Genomic DNA, 17,636 nt, shown 5'->3' with positions numbered 1-17,636 from the left:
TTTGTGTTTAGAGAAACAAGAGAGGTTTACAGTTGCGGCCTATAGGCCTAGTCCCTGTTGAGTACAGCTTAGTACTCCGTGATTTTATTTTTTTCTTTTCGTCAGCTTCTTTGTTAATATTTCGTTAAATTATATATAAAAAACTTCAGATATCTTACCTAGATTTATCGAATATTTACTTTAATAACTTTTAGTTTAACTTTGTCACTGATTTTTTTCCTTCGTTAATATTTCGTTAAATCATATACAAAAAAAACTTCAGATATCCTACCTAGGCTTATTGAATATTCACTTTAGTATCCTTTAATTTTAACTTTGTCACTGATTTAACGAAAAAAAATAGGGAAATGGATAATAAAAAGAGAAAAATGCAACACCATAGGGTACTAACTTGATACACTTTAAACCACAGGGTACTAAAGTGAGAAAGTGTGAAATCACAATGGCAAACTTAATACACTTTAAACCACAGGGTACTAAAGTGAGGAAGTGAGAAATGTGAAACCACATGGGGGTTATTTGAAGTTTATCCTTTATTTTTACATATTTAACTAGTATATTTTTATATAATTCGGGCTGCTATAAATTTATTAAAGTAATTAATGATTTTAAAATTTGAAATTAACAAATCAAATGAATTGAAAGATTTAGTAGTAAAATCGAAACTTTAAAAAATTGGATAGTAGACTCGAAATGATCCATAGTTGAATTCTGTACGTATTTACCTAGTACTTTCAATTCAAATTAGACAAATTGAAAGATTTAGTAAATGAAATCAAAATTTTAAGAAATTGAATAGTCGACTCAAAATGATCCATAGCTTAATTAAATTCTGTCCATTTTTACCTAGTACTTTCAATTCAAATCAAACGACCAGAAATATTTAATAAATAAAATTAAAATTTTAAAAAATCAAATAGTTGACTCAAAATGATCTATAGTTCAGTTAAGTTCTATATGTTTCTACCTAGTACTTATCTCTACGCATTGTTTTTTATAATTAAGTGGATTATAAAGGAATTAATGTTTGAGCTTATTTTTTAATGGTTATTTTAACTTGTACACTTCAAGTAATTCCATTGTGGCATGCAAATACAAATAAATAGTTGACTAAAATGCTTCGCGTGCGTGAAAAATGGGGATTAATTAAATAGTTTTGCTCCAAATGAAGTACGGAGTTAGGTCATTGACTAATGCACATGGGAATCAATTTAAAAATTGGATTAACCCCTCTTGTCCAACTCTAATTACGTAAAAACCCTTCGAAAATTGCCGATATCAAAAAATATTTTTAAAATTTAGAAAAAAAATATTAAAACTATATATATAAACAGTCCGGCTGGGATACAATCGATAGCGGCTTGGTGCTATCGAGTTTTCCACCGTCAAATTTAACTCTTTGATTATTTTTATCTGTTATATTATACTATTCAACCAATCACCCACTCAACCCTAGGGAGCCCACATCATCCTAACCGTACATTTTTCAATCCAAGAGTTAAAAACTAATAGCAGCAATAGCTTGGTGTTATTGATAGTATTGCAATCTAGTTCTATATATAGAAGCTAAATAGTAATATAATGAAATTGACCTACATGTAACTCAGATTTATAATGCAGTTGCAATTACACGGAACTAAATAGATACGCTAGAAAAAAAAAGAGAGAAAAAAAAGAAAATTATTTCCAAGTTTTTGTATTTTATTGCCACACAAGCACTCGCATAAAAGACGACAAACAATTCACAATCCACTCCAATCCTTTCACATAAAATTTCTACTTGAAAAAAAATAAAAAAAAGATATATATCAGACGAGGTCTAGAAATTATTTTGGGTGAGGTGAACGACATACTGACAAATTATTTCGTGAAGGCTCTATGCTAATGGTGTGTATCACATTTACATGCCATCATGCACAGTCATTATAGAGCTTTTCTAAAGTAATTTGTTAGTGTGTCATTCACCTGAGCCTAGATTATTAATGCTGGTTAAGCCGTAACTAGTCGTTGCAGCAGCGGTAGAGCACGTACTTCTCCATGGGGCGCTTGCACTCGGCGCAGACCACCAGCTGCTCCTGTATGCGGCGGGCATCCACCGGCAGGATGAGGCGTGTGCAGTGCTCGCGAGTTTGGTGCGGCACCAGCGCCGTCGTGAGCGCTCGGACGAAGCCGTCCTCCCCCTCAACACTGGCCTTCCACTCATCGAACTGCACCAAGCAGTCGATGAGCTTCTTCCCTCCCGACTTCACCATCTCGAACGACCCCCGACTGATCACCGCCCACCCTTCATCGCTCCCGTCAAAGCTCAACATCGTCATTACCTATTCAATGTGCAATTCTGTTTAATAAATATTTCCGTATTTCTACTAGGAGAAGCACTAAAGTCGTATCGACTTTTCGCCACAGCAGAAGCTCTATGCTAAGTTGTAGTAGGAAAAAGAAAAGTAAGAGAACAGCCAAATTGGCATGTGTGTACTCCTAACATGAACGGTTGGATTTTCTCCAAATTATAGGCTTTTTTTTTTTCAATAGATGAGTTCGCATGGACAGTGTTTTTAGTATTTATAATTTTTTCAGAGTTTTTAGTAGTTTCTAGCTTTTAGAGAAAAACGAGTGTTCGATATCACCTCCTGCATAATAGGGTCATCGTCAACACTCTTCCCGCGTTGTATCTTAGAGTGCCACATACTCTCCAGCCGAACCCAGAAGAACCAGATCATGACAAGGTCCTCCCAATAACTGCTGAGCTTCTCTGCCGCAATGGCTGCCACCACCTTCCGCACCCTTTCCTTGGGATTGCTCTTCCCGACATACACCATCTCCACCTGAACCCCAACTTCTTCGCACGCATGCCTCATCAGCGTCGTGAACTTCCGTATCCACTCGATGTCCTCGCTTCCGTATAGGCACACGTATTTCCCTTCTTTAATCTGTTCAAGACGTGAACAAACGCTAACATTAGATGGTAAATAGAAGATTCACTAAATATGGTCACTATTACTGGCTTAATTTCGACCGTTAAAGATTTTGAATACCGAGCTCAGCAGAATGGGATCGATCTCGTCGATGAGGAACTCAAGTCGCCAAGTCTCCTCCTTCCAAAGAGCCTCCTCCCTACTGCTGGTGAAGGGGTAAGCCAGGCTTCCCCATATCCATATCATGTGGAGTGCATTAGGGCAGACTACCCTCCCTTGCGGATCCAACACTACCAACAAGGGCTTCTTCTCGAAGTGCCACATCTCCCTTACGTATTTCGCCACCACGGGGTCGACCGATGAAGGATGGTGCGCCGAGTACCATGGCATGACCGACACCAGGCGGTGGAACGTCGCGTCCTTGGATTCGTCCCATGGGTCGTGCTTATCGGTTATCGGCAACCAAATAATCTCGTAGTGCCGCTCCAGTCTCCCGTGGTGGATGTCATTGTAAATCTGGACCAGCATGAGTAGCTCCTCATTGCTGATGTTGAGGTCGGAAATGTATAGCATCACGATCTTTCGTCGCAACACGTCGATGCTAACTCTTCGCTTGGTCGTGCCGTCGAAAATTGTATGGTCTTCCTTCGAGGAGACCAATGCCCGAAGGATCTTCATGTTGTCGATGTGCACCGTGTCGAACAGTCGCACTAGATTTTGGTACGATTCAACTTGCTTCTTCTCATCTGCATGCATATGTATTTCCGTGTATAGATTTTGAATATAAACATACTAAAAATAGTGTTCTCTGATAGTTATTTTTTTACATCATTTGACATAATATTAGAGCAGAAGATTCTAAGTTTGAGTGCTAGCTCTAGGCTGCTTGTTTCATAGTCTCAAGCGCAAACACAAAAGGAAATGTTGAACATAAATATTAAGAATATTATTCTCTGTCAGCTTAAACTTTTAGAAAAAAATAATTGTTTCATATAATAGTGAGTAATGATCGAGCGTTCTTTCTAATTGTATAGATAAGTATAAGATAAAATATTCCAAACCAATGTATCGATGACAAAGGTTGAGTTGCTTTGTGAGATGGCCATGAATATTGCTAACTTTGTGGGCTAGGCTTGATAGTTCCCATGCCTCAGTGGTAGAGGTTATGTACCTAAAAATCGAAAAAAAAAAAATCATAAAAAAGTCTGACGTAAAATGTAAAACACCGTTCTCTAATAGTTTAAGCTTACTCATGACCGAGGCCTATGAGCCCAATGATCTGTGCAGCACAAGCGACGATGCTTCTTATGGTCCAGTACACCGCAGTCGGGATGTGGGCCATCGCCGTCGACATGTCGGGGGAGTCGACGGAGATGTATTCAGAAGGAAGCTCTGTGAACTGTATGATGCACTTGGTGACATCCAGCATGGCCCTGATGAGGTTGTTGACGGCGTCGAATCGCGGCTTGAGAATGTCGGTATGCTCGAGAATGTCGGGGAGCTGCTTCAGCAGCGCGATGGACTTCGCGAGCGGACTGACCGTGTGGAGCTGCGCGGTGAGCCAGAACTCACCGTGGCTCACCGCGAACGCCGCGAGTGCGAGGACGACTTTGGCGTCCCAGGAGTAGCTCGAGAGCGAGTTGAAGAGAGTCAGAGTTATTGCGTGCGCGTCGCTGCCACCCGAACACTTGCACGTAATCTGTAATAATCATTCCACGCAAAATGAGATGCTTTTTCTCTAACGCTTAAGCTACTGTACTAGATACTTCTCCTCACTTAAAACATCACGCATTGACACTATATATATATATATATATATATATATATATATATATATATAGAGTCCGGCTACTATACTATTAATAGCACGAAACACTTGGTGCTATCAAATTTTCCGCCGTTAGATCTATCCTTTTGATCATTTACACCCATTAGATCATACTATTCAACCAACTATCCACTCAACTATAGGGGGCCCACATTATCCTAACCACACATCTCTTAATCCAATGGCCAAAAACTTGGTAGCACCAATGACTTGGTGCTATTAATAGCATAGTAGCCTAAATCTATATATATATATATATATAGACAGAGGAGAGAGAGAGGAGAGAGAGAGAGAGAGAGAAGAGAGGAAGAGAGTGTGAGAGCTACGTATGCTGATCGAAAGCACGGAGCCTTCGTGCTTTCAGCTCGGTTCGATGTTGCGACTTTCAATCGCATCGGCTCCGTTAAACTTGATTAGAGTATTTGAAGTACTTAAATATAAATTTATGATTTTACATATCATTTGCCTAGTGAACGAATGGGCTCAAAATCAACGGCTGAAAATAAAAATCTATAAATGTAATAATATGACATTAAAATTTTAAATCAAAGATATTGATCTTGTTTTATATAGTATAAAGAATTTTCTATCAAATTTCACGTGATTTGGATATTCTACACGTTTAACTTGCAAACGGCGTCACTATGGCCCATTGAAATTTTGTAATTTTGAGCCCATCTCGATCACTAGGCAAATGATAACGAAAAATAATAAAATTTATTTTCTAGGTACTCCAAATACTCTAGATCAAATTTAACGAAGCGATCGACGATTCAAAAGTCGCAACATCGAAAATAAGCTGGAAGCACGGAAGGCTCCGTTGCTTTCGATAGCATAGTAGTCTCTCTCTTCTCTCTCTTCTCTCTCTCTCTCTCTCTCTATATATATATATATATAAATATTATATGAAGCGGTCGTATATCTCTATCAACTTACCTTTTAGATTTTCTCAAAAAACTACATTTTTTAGATAATAACATCAATGGATACATACCATCAATCATCGTCCCACATGAAACACGCAAATCTCAAGAGCCGCTAAAAACAATGAATTGATGGTCTATTTTGTTGGAAATGAAGATAAATGAATGGCGAAGGAATATTAATATGAGTAATACTACGTCCACTTATTTTTTGTCAATTCATGAATAGAGAAGTAATTATAGTAGTAAAAAGGAATTAGTAAAAAGTGCTATATACATGGATATATCTAAAAGTTATAACATTTGTACATGAATATATAAACATTAATTTTTTTTTTAAAAAAATTACTCGCAGGAGATTTATGGATGGTGTATGCTAAGGCCTCGAGCATTCCAACGGTCTCTACTGGTGGGCCTTCTCTTCTACTACTTGATCAGAGAGTGGTGGCTCTAGTAATCATAAATCCAAATATAGATAAAATTATGTTAAAATCCATATATTGGGATTTTTTTTTTTTTGATAGATAGGTACTTAGCATATGCTATCTGCTTCGTTTATTTTATTTAGAAATAAACTTAGCTGGAAATGTGAATCAATTAGGATTCGAACTTGGGATCTCGGTTACCAACCGAGTTAGGGACGGTCAGTTATATATGGAAATTAATACAATATTCTAATACATATTTTACACACATAACTTATGTGAAGTATGAACCGTTTTGAATCGACAATCCGACAATTTAAACCAATCTTTTCATTTATTTGATTCCAGACGATAAATAGCACTTTCGCTTTGAAGTTTGAATGCGGCATTTATGTTTACAGATTTAATTTATGTTAATATATTTCATGCAATTTGTTAAAGAATACGAAATAACTATTGCACTCTTAAAAACTTAAGCTAACAGAGAGCGGCGTTTATATATTTTAGATTCAACACAGTTCTCGCAACTGTAAATTCATTAAAGTAAAAGTTTTAGCTTAAATTTTAAAGTCAGAATGCCGTTGTCCAATTTATCACAAATAAATTGAAATATTGAATAGTAAGAATTAAATTTTTGAAAGGTCGAATAGTAGACTCAATATGATCCATAGTTCAGATAAATTCTATATATTTTTACTTTAAATTATTAATTTACTAATATATATATATATATATATATATAGTGATCAGATTTAATGAATCATTGTACGTTAGGTCAAAACTGGGTTGAGTGGTTGAATAATGATTAACCGACATTTTGCGGTTTTCGACCAAATCGAATTCAAAAATGTGACTTGGCCTAGGCTAGGACTAGTTTACGATCCGACCGGTCCAAACGAACCTAAGACATCTTGGTTTACAGTTGATCTTACCACGACGACGGTCGGAGTGGCGCGCTGCAGAACGTCCTCGACCACTTGCAGGAGCGGCCTGGCGTCGACTTCGCGGCCGTCGGGGGTGTGCGTCGCCAGGATCTGCTTGATGATCGCGCTGTCGTCCGACGCCGAGAAGAGGTGCCGCTCGCCCCTTATCGGCGCCGCCATCCCCGCGGCGAAAGATGCCATGCTCACTGCTTAAACCTGCAGCACTGCAATGCAACTAGAGTTGAAAGAAGAGAACTGCTTGGTTTCTGCACTTTGTCATCTGGGGCTTCTTACATGGGCTTTATATAGAGTGAAAAAGTACACCATTTAAGATTATCTTTGAATCGCTTTGCTTTTAGTTTGTTCATTACAGTACACCGACAGTTATTACTTCTGAGCATAACGCATTCGGATCGGGGTGATGATTTTGTCGGATCATTGGGCGCCAGCTATTAATAATTAATCCCTAAAACTCAAGCCGTTAGAAAGATGCAATCGTTTGGTTGCATGTAGTTGCAATTGCACTGCAGGTGCAGCTATATGCAAATACATATTCAACATTTGGTATATGATATTTTTAACTTCAACTGCTGTAGGAAAAACTATAGGAAGAGGCCCAACTACAACAGTTGGAACTACGCTCAAATTGACTGTGGTTCCAACTGCAGTAGTTGAAAGGAGTAACTTTAAACAACAGATAAGTTTACGTCCCTAATTATATTTTAAATAAAAATATATATATTTTTATATTGGAGATAATCTCACTATCATATATATAAAATGATAAAATTTTAAAAATTATTTCTTAACTGTATGCAATCAAACAAATTATTTATAGTTGCAGTACTTTTTACTACATCCAACCAAACAGGATGTATGTAGTTGTAATTCTTGCATTTTTAACTGCGTATATTTTTAACTACACTGCATTTGATATCACATCTAACGAAACGGCCTCTTAAAGCGTACAAACACAGTATTTACGGGTCTCGATTGTAACTCCGTCCAACCAGCCTCTTACCACTTCGAATATGATTCGATCCAATCCGATCCCACGCCATTTCAAACATGACTCAGTTGGATTTTCAAACATGACTCGGTCCAATCTGGCATACCGCCATATGACAGAATGTTGACCCTTTTAAGCCAACAGAATATCTTAAATATCTTAAAATATAATTTAGGAGGCCACATATACTTTCTCGGGTATCGAGTACCTTGCATTTCACTCCGGTAAACAAAATGGATATGCCGAACAAGATATTCATAAATATATCTTTTGGATAACAAATACAATGAAAAAGCTAAGCTATACCTTACTTCACAGGACAACTACTGGGATTTTGGAGACATCTATTCCATGGCACCAAAAAGCAACAATTATTAAAGTTTAAAGAGAGGCCTCGTGATTCTAAATATCTAATTAGTGATTATGATGATCACTTTAGTAGGCCCTATGTATGATGATCACCAGGTGTTTAATTAATTATAAGAGTCCGGCTGGTATATTATCGATATCACATAGACCTCCGTGCTATCAAATTATTTTCAATGATACAGCTTCCAAATCGACGATCAGTTTCGTTAGATTTGATCTACATTATTGAAAGCATTTGAAAACTAAATTTAATAGTTTTTCGATATCATTTACCTATCAAACGAGCAATCTAAAAATAAACGGCTGAAAATACAAATCTCATAAAAATGATGATAAAAAATTTAAATTTAAGAACGGATTTACTAATTTTACTCTAAATAGTGAAAATAATTTTTTATAAAAATTTTATCAGATTTGTTTTGTTTTACACTGTTAAATTTACAAACGTATAACATCAACAATTAAAAGTGTTAATTTTGAAACATCTTAATCACTAGCTAAATAATGTTGAAAAACTATGAAATTTAGTTTTTAAATAATTTCAACAGTATAGATCAAGTCTAACGGACCGATCTTTGATTTGAAAGCCGTATTATTGAAAACAACCTAATAATATGGAGGCCTTCGTGTTATCGATAGTATAACAGTCTAACTCTCTCTCTCTATATATATTTCATAATAGTGACTCAATAATTTAAAAAGTCCGAATTATTCGACGTAACAATAAGTTGTCAAAATATAATTTTGAAATTAAAAAGTAAAAGTTATAATTTGAATCCCCCAACTTTAGTGGCGAGAAAAAGTTATGCAATGTTTCTTACGTACAGAGAAACATATATTTCAATATGTTTAGTTAATTAGCATCTAAATCAATCATTTTCCTTAAATTAGTTAATTAAACTAAAGTTTATATTTTAATACTTTATCCATTCCTAATATACATTAGTGAAGGGACTTTTTATGCATTCCATCCGCAAATTTAATTTATCCAAAAAGAAAAAGGGTAAAAGAATGATGGGAATTTGTCCTCAAAAGCTGCAATTAAATATTCTTATCTTGGCCCTGTAGCAAAGTACATATGCTTGGAATTACAAAAGTTAAAATAACGTTATAGGCTAAATTACATATACCCTTTCTGTCAATTTTTACTTTTTTTTTTCTGTCATTTAAAAATCTATATTTTACCTTCTTGTAAAATAAAAAATATTCACTTCACCTCCTATTGTTAGTGATCCGTTAGGATTCCGTTATAAAATATTTTTTATGCCAAAAATACCCTCCGCCCTATGTACTGTGCTTCGCCCTCCTCCGCCTTGCCGCCTCGCCCTCCTCCACTGCCTCGTCCTCGCCCACATCTCCGTCCACGCATACAAACACCCCATCGTCCTCTTCCGTCGCCTCGCCTTCACCCTCGTTACCTAGCCTTGCCCACTTTTCCATCCACGCCCAACTCGATTTTCTTCCTACTGTCGCTGAAATGGAGGGGCGACGAGGGTGCAGAGGAGAAGGGGAGCAGATGGAGAAGAAAATGGAGAGGAACTGCGGGTGATCGAGGCCCGAACCGCAGCCGATCGAGGCGGCGGATGAGCAAGATGAGGGAGAAGACGAAAATGATGAGAAGTAAAATGATCATTTTATCATCATAGTTCACACCGCACTCCCCTGTGAACATTTTGGGTGTGTTTGGTTCGCTTCTTTTTTATTATGAAATCGGAATCGGAATGGGTGAATCCGTTTGTGGGTGTTTGGTACGCGAGAGTCCCATTCCGATTCCAATTCCCGAGTGGAATGGGAATTCCCCAATCACCCTTTTTTTCAATCCGGCCTAGGATGCCGGATTGGAAGTTGAATCCGGACGGAATTGATATTTATTCAGATTAAATTTATTTTTTCAACTTTTTTAATTAAAATATGAGTTAAAATTTAAAAATTAAATATATAATTTTAAATTTTAATTTGAACTTAAATTAAAAATTAAAATTTAATCAAGTATTTCGAATCTAACTTATGAATTTGAATTTAAATTAATATATTATAAAGATAATNATGTTAGTATATTAATTTGATTATTTTTTTTATATCCACTTGAACCAAACACCAACAATGGGAATGATTTATTCCGATTCCGATTCAGGTGATGAACCAAACGGAATTAGGTAATGAGTCATTCCGATTTCGATTCCAGCTTATTTTGATTCCGATTCCGATTCCGACTCCGACTTCGAACCAAACACGCTATGTAATTTAGTCAAAATGATAAGTGTGGGTTAAACCTTAAAACACACTTTTGGCACTTAAAATATAAAAAGCTTCACACTTTAATTTTTAAATTTTAATATACTATAAATTTTGGTTTAAATCTTTATAAACTATTGTAATTAAATTTCACAATTCAGTAAACAGACTTAATGTTGAGATATCGCCCATGTGAAACAGTAATATGACATTTTAATTGTCGTCACGTCATTAATCATATTAACACTGCAACACATGATTAAAACACTTTTTTGGTATTTAAAATATAAAAAGCTCCACATTTTAATTCTCAAACTTTAATATATTATAATTTTTAATTTAAATTTTTGTAAAGTATTGTAATTAAATTTCACAATTCAATTTAGCAAACTTAATATTAAAGTATCGCTAATGTAAAAATAATATGACATCTTAATTGTCGTCGCATCATTAATCACATTAATACGTACTGCAACACTTGATTGTAAGAATTAAGAAAGTTCGAATAAAAAATTACAACCAAGTTAAAATTTGCGGACCAAAATATCATGTGTATTATATTTTGAGGATCATAAGTAAAATGTAGCATATTTGTCGCCTAATATATATTCTTTATTATTATTATTATTATTAAAAATGTCGGTAGATCACACACTCGAAAATGAACGGTACCAATCAAACTAAAGGAACATTCAACTCCTATTATGGTTGTGCATGGTCCAGTGAACTCGATTGTGTCTCAATGTCAAACACATTGGCTCGATCCGACCCGACCCGACCCGATTCGGACTCGACCGGTTTAATGCCACCAATTTGGGTTAACAAGTGGAGCTGCTCGGGTCGGGTTCGGGTCAAGGGGCTTTAGCCCGATAAGTTCTCGTGTCCTTGGCATGAGAGTAAGACGAGGATCACCGTCGTTTGTGTCGCTTTAAGATTTGAGCTAGCGAATTGATCGATATAGTAATTACGTAGCGGAATCATAAAGTTGCATCCGAACACGTACTTTTAGAACAGATGATGAGATCGAACCTCTTCGATAAGAGGATGAGGTCGAACCCCTTCTTTGCTAGACCAAACGGAGATTATGTGACAAAAATCAGTCGGATCAGGTCAAGTCAGGTCAGATTTGAATACGGTTAGGCCACTTCAGAATAGGCCCACCAAATATTTTACTATTTTTTATCGATACCGTCGTAACTTTCGATCATTTGATTTTTTAATTTATTAGTCTTATTATGTTAAAAATTTTATAAATTTAATCGCTAACTTAAGCTATTTGGTTGCATGTAGTTGCAACTGTACTGCAGTTGTAATTACATGTAGATTTAAATCCGGTGTTTGATTGATGAATTTGAATCCAGTTGCTACTGTCGAAACTTCATGCGGAAGCCTAACTGCAGCAATTAAAACAATGCTCAAATTGGCGTGAATTCCAACTAAGATATTTGAATTCCTAATTAGTTTTAATCAGAAAATAAATTTTTTTCTCTATATTGGAGAAAGTCTCTCCATTTCATATATAAAGTGATAAAATTTTATAAAAAACACTTCTCAACCGTGTACAATTATCAAACAAGTTATTTATAGCTGTAACGCTTTCGACTGCATTTAACCAAATAAAATATGCATCATTATAATCACTGTATTTTTAACTGCATGCATCTTAATTAATTACGCTGTATTTCTAATTACGTACACAACCAAATGGTCTCAATTTAACAACTTAAAACACACTTCTCTACAAAAAGGAACAGCAAACTATATATATGCTTTATATTATGATCAATAATTCCTTTTATAATGCCTTGAAGATTCATAATAATTTTCTATATAAAAGATTCAACATACTTCAACCTAGCCCAGTTACAAATATAAGTTTTCTCAAGTTACATGATTTTGTGAACATTCCAATATAATTGGTAACAAAATGTTATAGTATGATGTTCAGTAGTAATGTTGAGTGAAACCCTCCATGATGGATACATTCGGCGAGTGCTCGCTGTACTCGACGATCGCCGTCGGAGGCAGTTCGCCGACGCAGATCTCGTGCACTGTCGTGAAGAGCGGAAACAGCCCCTGCCATCCTCGGTTGCTCAAAACTTCGTACACTTCTTTCGCCGTCGACACGCCCTTCAGGAGTTCAATTCATGAGCAGTGTATTTTCAGCGTCGCAGAAGTTTTACAAATTCGTATTCACATACCTGCAGTTTCTGGCCTTGCAGTAGTTCCGCCTCGAGCTCATCGAATGATCTGTCGACGAGATCATAAAAACGTGAAAGTGCTTTAAAAGAGTTCAATTCAAATAAGATAAATACGGAAGGCATATAGAGAAGAACCTTTTGCCGCCGCTTCTTGCGAATGCCTCGGCAACTCTTCGGTTTCTCCCCCCTACTGTGCCACAAAAAAGTAAAAAACATTGAATGCATGTATATGGATCGAGTATGAGTCGAGGCGAAAGAATCGAATCGAGTCGAAGTACATACGGCACGTAGTGATCAGATCAGCGACGCCGCAGCTTTCGAAGAATGTGCTGTCCCTAACCGACGAGAAGAGCAATTTGGAGAAAGCGCGCATCTCCCTCAAACCAATCCTCATTATCGCGGCCTAAAATATTACAACATCCAAAGGGAATATAAAAAGATAAACCTGCCGCAATTTTGTTCCATTTGTTCATGTTAATATATATTCCTAAGCCCATTTCCTACTTGATCGATCTGTTGTGTAATATGGTACTTCATTCTGTGAGGTTATGGGTTCAATCCCCATTTTTGACATGTAGCAGGTTTAAATTTCACAATGCACGTGAGTCAGAGTGGTAATATATATTTTTGGGCTCATTTCCTACTCGATCGGTCTTTTAGGTAATAGTTCGTACGAAAGAATTACAAACCTTGGTATTGTTTCCCATGTCCAAGCCATCAACAAGACCTGCAAAATCACCATTTTGGATCTTAACTCTCCGACGGGAGGGAACAAAACAAACACTAAAAGAGTTGGGTGTCTGTTCGAAGGTGTGTGTTCGATACCTGCCGCAATAGCCACCACATTCTTTAGCGTTCCGCACAGCTCTACTCCCTCGACGTCCTGTACCTGTCGGCGATTATGACCACAAAAATGTATCATTTACACCCTTACGGTTATCCGTTCACTTACAATATGGCCCTGGCATGGTAATACACCTTGATCTTGATATATGGTTAGTAAAACATTTACGGGAAAATTACCCTAACCTGGAATATTGTGTACTTATAATTTTACTCTCTCTTTGTATCGACTAATAAATTGTTGATTCTATGAAGAAATTTTTTCCATATAGATATATGCCTTAATTAAGACCGTTTCTCGATAGGATGTATTAGGGTCCAAATGCTTTCGCAAGTATTCATGCTCGACTCGTAGTAGAAGACGGAGTTATTATTATTGGCGGGTAGGCTAGCATTTTGCTTACGTTGCAGAGAGCAAGTTAGATCAAGTCACAGTTGAGATCTATGGGCGTTATGTCTGTGCGCTTTAAAGAAATTGGTCACCCTTTTTTTAGGGGCTCGGGCTTTTGGAATCGGTGTTAACGTTGTATAACTCTTATTACACAATGAATGATTTCGATCAAGTCGACATAAGTAACTTTGAAAAGATCTGTATATAAATTAGCGCAGCACACGTAAGTTATCGAAAGCAATGGAACAGCACTTACGACAGATACTAGGAAATATGATGTGCCGAACAGTCTAGCCCATCTTTGCGCCACTTCCTTATCCTGCCTATACCCGACTGTCGCTTCGCTGAACTTCTCGACAGCAATCTGCACTCAGATATCTCCGCTTATTATTTTCTCTTCTCTTTTTCATTATGAAAGCGAAAGAGAAGATTCAATCTATTCTTGCCTCGTTAGCGATATTAGCCCCCATGAGGACACAACAGTTGATGCCGAGCATGTCGGAGATCAATTTGGAAATCATGCATGGTCCTTCCATTTTGACCTCCATTCCCTTGATGAGCGAAATGGCCTCGGCCCCCGGCCTTATTTTCCCCACAAGCCTCTTGCATATGCCCTCCACAAACTGATGCGGCGTCACGAACACCAACATATTCGCTTCTTTAACTGCCAGTAAAAGAAAACCAAATTCAGAAACATGGCATCACAATTCGACGACATTTGAGACTATTAATATATATGATTTTGTGAAATTACCTGCATTTTCTAGGTCAGGATCTGCTACTACATTTACGCCGAGCTTAATTCCCGGTAAATACTTGCAATTCTCCTGTTCGTCACGCAAAATAATTAATCATGCAGTAAGTATTCAATTCCTAAGGTGCAAGCATTGTAACAAAGAAATTGAACAAGGAAATGAAAGATAATTTTACATTGGTTTGGTTGATGGTGTGAGAGAGCTTCTCGCCATTCGGCAATGTTTCTTCATACACCCACATCCTCACTTCATCTAAAAGTTTCTCACAAAATAACTCTACGAATCAGATTTTAAAATTTTCAATGCAAATAATGTAGTCATGTTCATTAATAATCGTCTAACCGAATTTTAGTAAGTTTTCTCCGACTGTTGTTTAGGGCTGGCAATCCAGCTCGCTGTTAGCGAGCCAGCTTGTGTTCGGCTCGAAATGAGCTCGAGAACGTGTTGCTTGTTTAATAACTATTTTTCAGCTCGAAATCTTAACGAGCCGAATCCGAGCTGGGATCATCTCGCTCACATTCGGCTCGATATAGCTTGAATATATACGTATAGAGAGAGAGAGAGAGACAGAGACAGAGTTGAGCCGGAATGCTATCAGTAACAAATGAACTCTATTGCCATCCATTTATTTTCGATGATGGAGCCTCCAAACCGACGATCGGTATCGTTGAACATGATCTATACCACTTGAAACATGTAGAAATTAAATTTCATATTTTTTCAATATTGTTCTCTTGTTCATCAAGTGGACACAAAATAAACAGCTACAAATAAAGATTTTTAAAAAAGTGATAATACGAGTCTTGTTTGTAGTCAAGATCAAGATTATAGATCTTATTCTAAATAGTTTAAAGAATTTTATAATTAAAATTCAATTGATTTGAATATCTTTATACCGTTAAACGAAAAAAACATTTTATATCGACCATTAAAATTACAAATTTTAAAACACTATTAGACCAATAATGTCAAAAAAACATTTGAAAGTTACTTTTTAGATACTGTTACTTCCTAATTGCTCAAGCTATCAGAGAGAGAGAGAGAGAGAGAGAGAGAAAGTGATTTTTTTAAAAAAATTTATATTCAAATACAATACCAAAAAAGGTCTTGAGCTATTTAAGAGAACTACAATTTCTTAATTTTATATATTCAACAATTCTCCCTATGACAATTGACGATGACGGTGGATTCTGAAATTCTCTGAAATTCTCTTTCACTGAATTATACGGTACGAAATTCGAACACAAAACTTTTTATTCTGATACCGTATTAAATTATAGAAAAAACGTCAAATACCATCCCTGTTGTTTCGCATTTTCTCATTTTGGTACCATATGGTTTAAAGTGTATCAATTTAGTGCCCCGTAATTTTATTTTATTTTTTTTTTATTTTTTCTTTCACTATTTTTTTTTTATTAAATCAGTGACGAGTGACGAGATTAAAACAAAAGATTACTAAAATGAATATTCGATAAATTTAGATCGGGTATCTGAAGCTTTTTGTATATAATTTAATGAAATATTAATATAGGAACTGACGTAACAAGAAAAATAATAGACTTTAAACTATTTAAACTACAGGGTATTTTAGAAAGTGCGAAACTAAGGTGGTATTTGAAGTTTGCTCTTAAATTTTTACCATGGAACATGGGGTGCTTGGCGGCGTTGGAGGCGATGAGCTTCGCCGCGACGCTGCCCCAGTTGCCGCTGCCGATCACAGCCACCCGGCCGTAGCTCTGCTCTGACGTCGCCCCGCGATCGCTGCCGCCGCCTCCGTCGACGGCTACGCTGACCCCCCGATCGGATTCTGCTCTCGGCACGGGCGCTTCCTCGATGGCGTCGCGGCGCTCCTCCATCGCCGGCGCCATGCACGTGAACAGCGAGAAGAAGCTTGAAACCATTTACACATGCAATGTGTGTATATATATAGAATATGTATAGAGAGAGAGAGAGAGAGAGAGAGAGAGAGAGAGAAATTATGTACTAAGGAGGAGAAAGAGAGAGATCGCATAGGAGAACGACGGACTCCTCTATGCCCCTCTCTCTCTCCTCTTTCTCTCTCTAAGCTTGGCCCCATTCACCCATTCTCTCTCTCTCTATATATCTTTCTCTCTATACCATGCATGTGTGAGGGGGAGATCTATAGAGAGAGAGAGAGAGAGAGAGAGGAGAAATGAATTGTTGCATGCACCAAGTACACCTCCTCGACTATGATTATGATATGCAACATCTAAATAGCTTATACAGAAATAATAAGTTGGATTAGAATATCATTAAGACCCCGTTTTGATACCCCTAAAAACGTAGCATAGTTAAACTATGTTACACCAGTAGAAAAATAATCCTATGAAGCGTTTGGAGAGAAAAAAAATGACGTAATTTTTGAAATATAGTTATACTATACTCCAAAAAATAGAGTAAAATTACAATCCACTTTAACCAAAGGAAAAAAATTCCACCATTTTGGACTCCCTTACCCAAAGATGTATTAAGTTCTAAATATTAAGTTTCAACATAAAAGTGTTTGCCCTCTTTTGCTATCAAATTTTTAGCCTTTGGATTAATTTATTTGACCATTTCTAACCAATGGATTAAATATTATAACTCAGTAGGAATCACTCAACCCTAAGGGACTAATATCATCCTAATCCTACAATCCCTCACCCAATGGCTAAAAACTTAATAACAAAAGGAGCCAAATACACTACAACAAAAACGGTTTATAGCGACACTTTTAAATGTAGGTACATGTCAAAAAAGTGCTACTAGCTAAAATTACCGATACTTTTAAAAAGTGTTGCTATATGTGGGATCGCTAG

At 36.7% G+C, this 17,636-nt stretch overlaps 2 protein-coding genes across 2 annotated transcripts; both read right to left on the bottom strand.

The window, feature by feature from the left end:
* On the bottom strand, positions 1,664-7,215 carry LOC109726024 (protein SIEVE ELEMENT OCCLUSION B-like). The gene is made up of 6 exons (XM_020255456.1): positions 7,024-7,215; positions 4,166-4,614; positions 3,977-4,086; positions 3,036-3,661; positions 2,628-2,930; positions 1,664-2,321 (listed from the first exon to the last, which is right to left on the bottom strand). Exons 1-6 carry the CDS (start codon positions 7,213-7,215, stop codon positions 2,001-2,003), a joined length of 2,001 nt encoding a protein of 666 aa, XP_020111045.1. The 3' UTR covers positions 1,664-2,000.
* LOC109725686 (glycerol-3-phosphate dehydrogenase [NAD(+)]-like) lies at positions 12,473-16,932 on the bottom strand. The gene is made up of 11 exons (XM_020254971.1): positions 16,457-16,932; positions 14,993-15,069; positions 14,817-14,889; positions 14,509-14,726; positions 14,319-14,426; positions 13,654-13,717; positions 13,518-13,555; positions 13,111-13,231; positions 12,964-13,018; positions 12,829-12,877; positions 12,473-12,757 (listed from the first exon to the last, which is right to left on the bottom strand). The coding sequence occupies exons 1-11, from the start codon at positions 16,716-16,718 to the stop codon at positions 12,572-12,574; spliced, it is 1,251 nt and encodes a 416-aa protein (XP_020110560.1). The 5' UTR covers positions 16,719-16,932; the 3' UTR covers positions 12,473-12,571.

Source organism: Ananas comosus, linkage group 20 (genome assembly GCF_001540865.1).
Source record: "Ananas comosus cultivar F153 linkage group 20, ASM154086v1, whole genome shotgun sequence".
Lineage (NCBI taxonomy): Eukaryota > Viridiplantae > Streptophyta > Magnoliopsida > Poales > Bromeliaceae > Ananas > Ananas comosus.
Note: the sequence above shows the minus strand (reverse complement) of the source record. Positions and strands in the feature narration are given on the sequence as shown.

Coding starts and splice junctions, on each gene's coding strand:
- LOC109726024 (XM_020255456.1), bottom strand. CDS start 7,215: ATGGCATCTTTCGCCGCGGGGATGGCGGCGCCGATAAGGGGCGAGCGG. Junction 4,087..4,165: donor CTCATAGGCCTCGGTCATGA/GTAAGCTTAAAC, acceptor TTCGATTTTTAG/GTACATAACCTCTACCACTG. Junction 3,662..3,976: donor CCTTTGTCATCGATACATTG/GTTTGGAATATT, acceptor ATATGCATGCAG/ATGAGAAGAAGCAAGTTGAA.
- LOC109725686 (XM_020254971.1), bottom strand. CDS start 16,718: ATGGTTTCAAGCTTCTTCTCGCTGTTCACGTGCATGGCGCCGGCGATG. Junction 13,019..13,110: donor TGATCTGATCACTACGTGCC/GTATGTACTTCG, acceptor TTTGTGGCACAG/TAGGGGGGAGAAACCGAAGA. Junction 12,758..12,828: donor TGCAAGGCCAGAAACTGCAG/GTATGTGAATAC, acceptor GAACTCCTGAAG/GGCGTGTCGACGGCGAAAGA.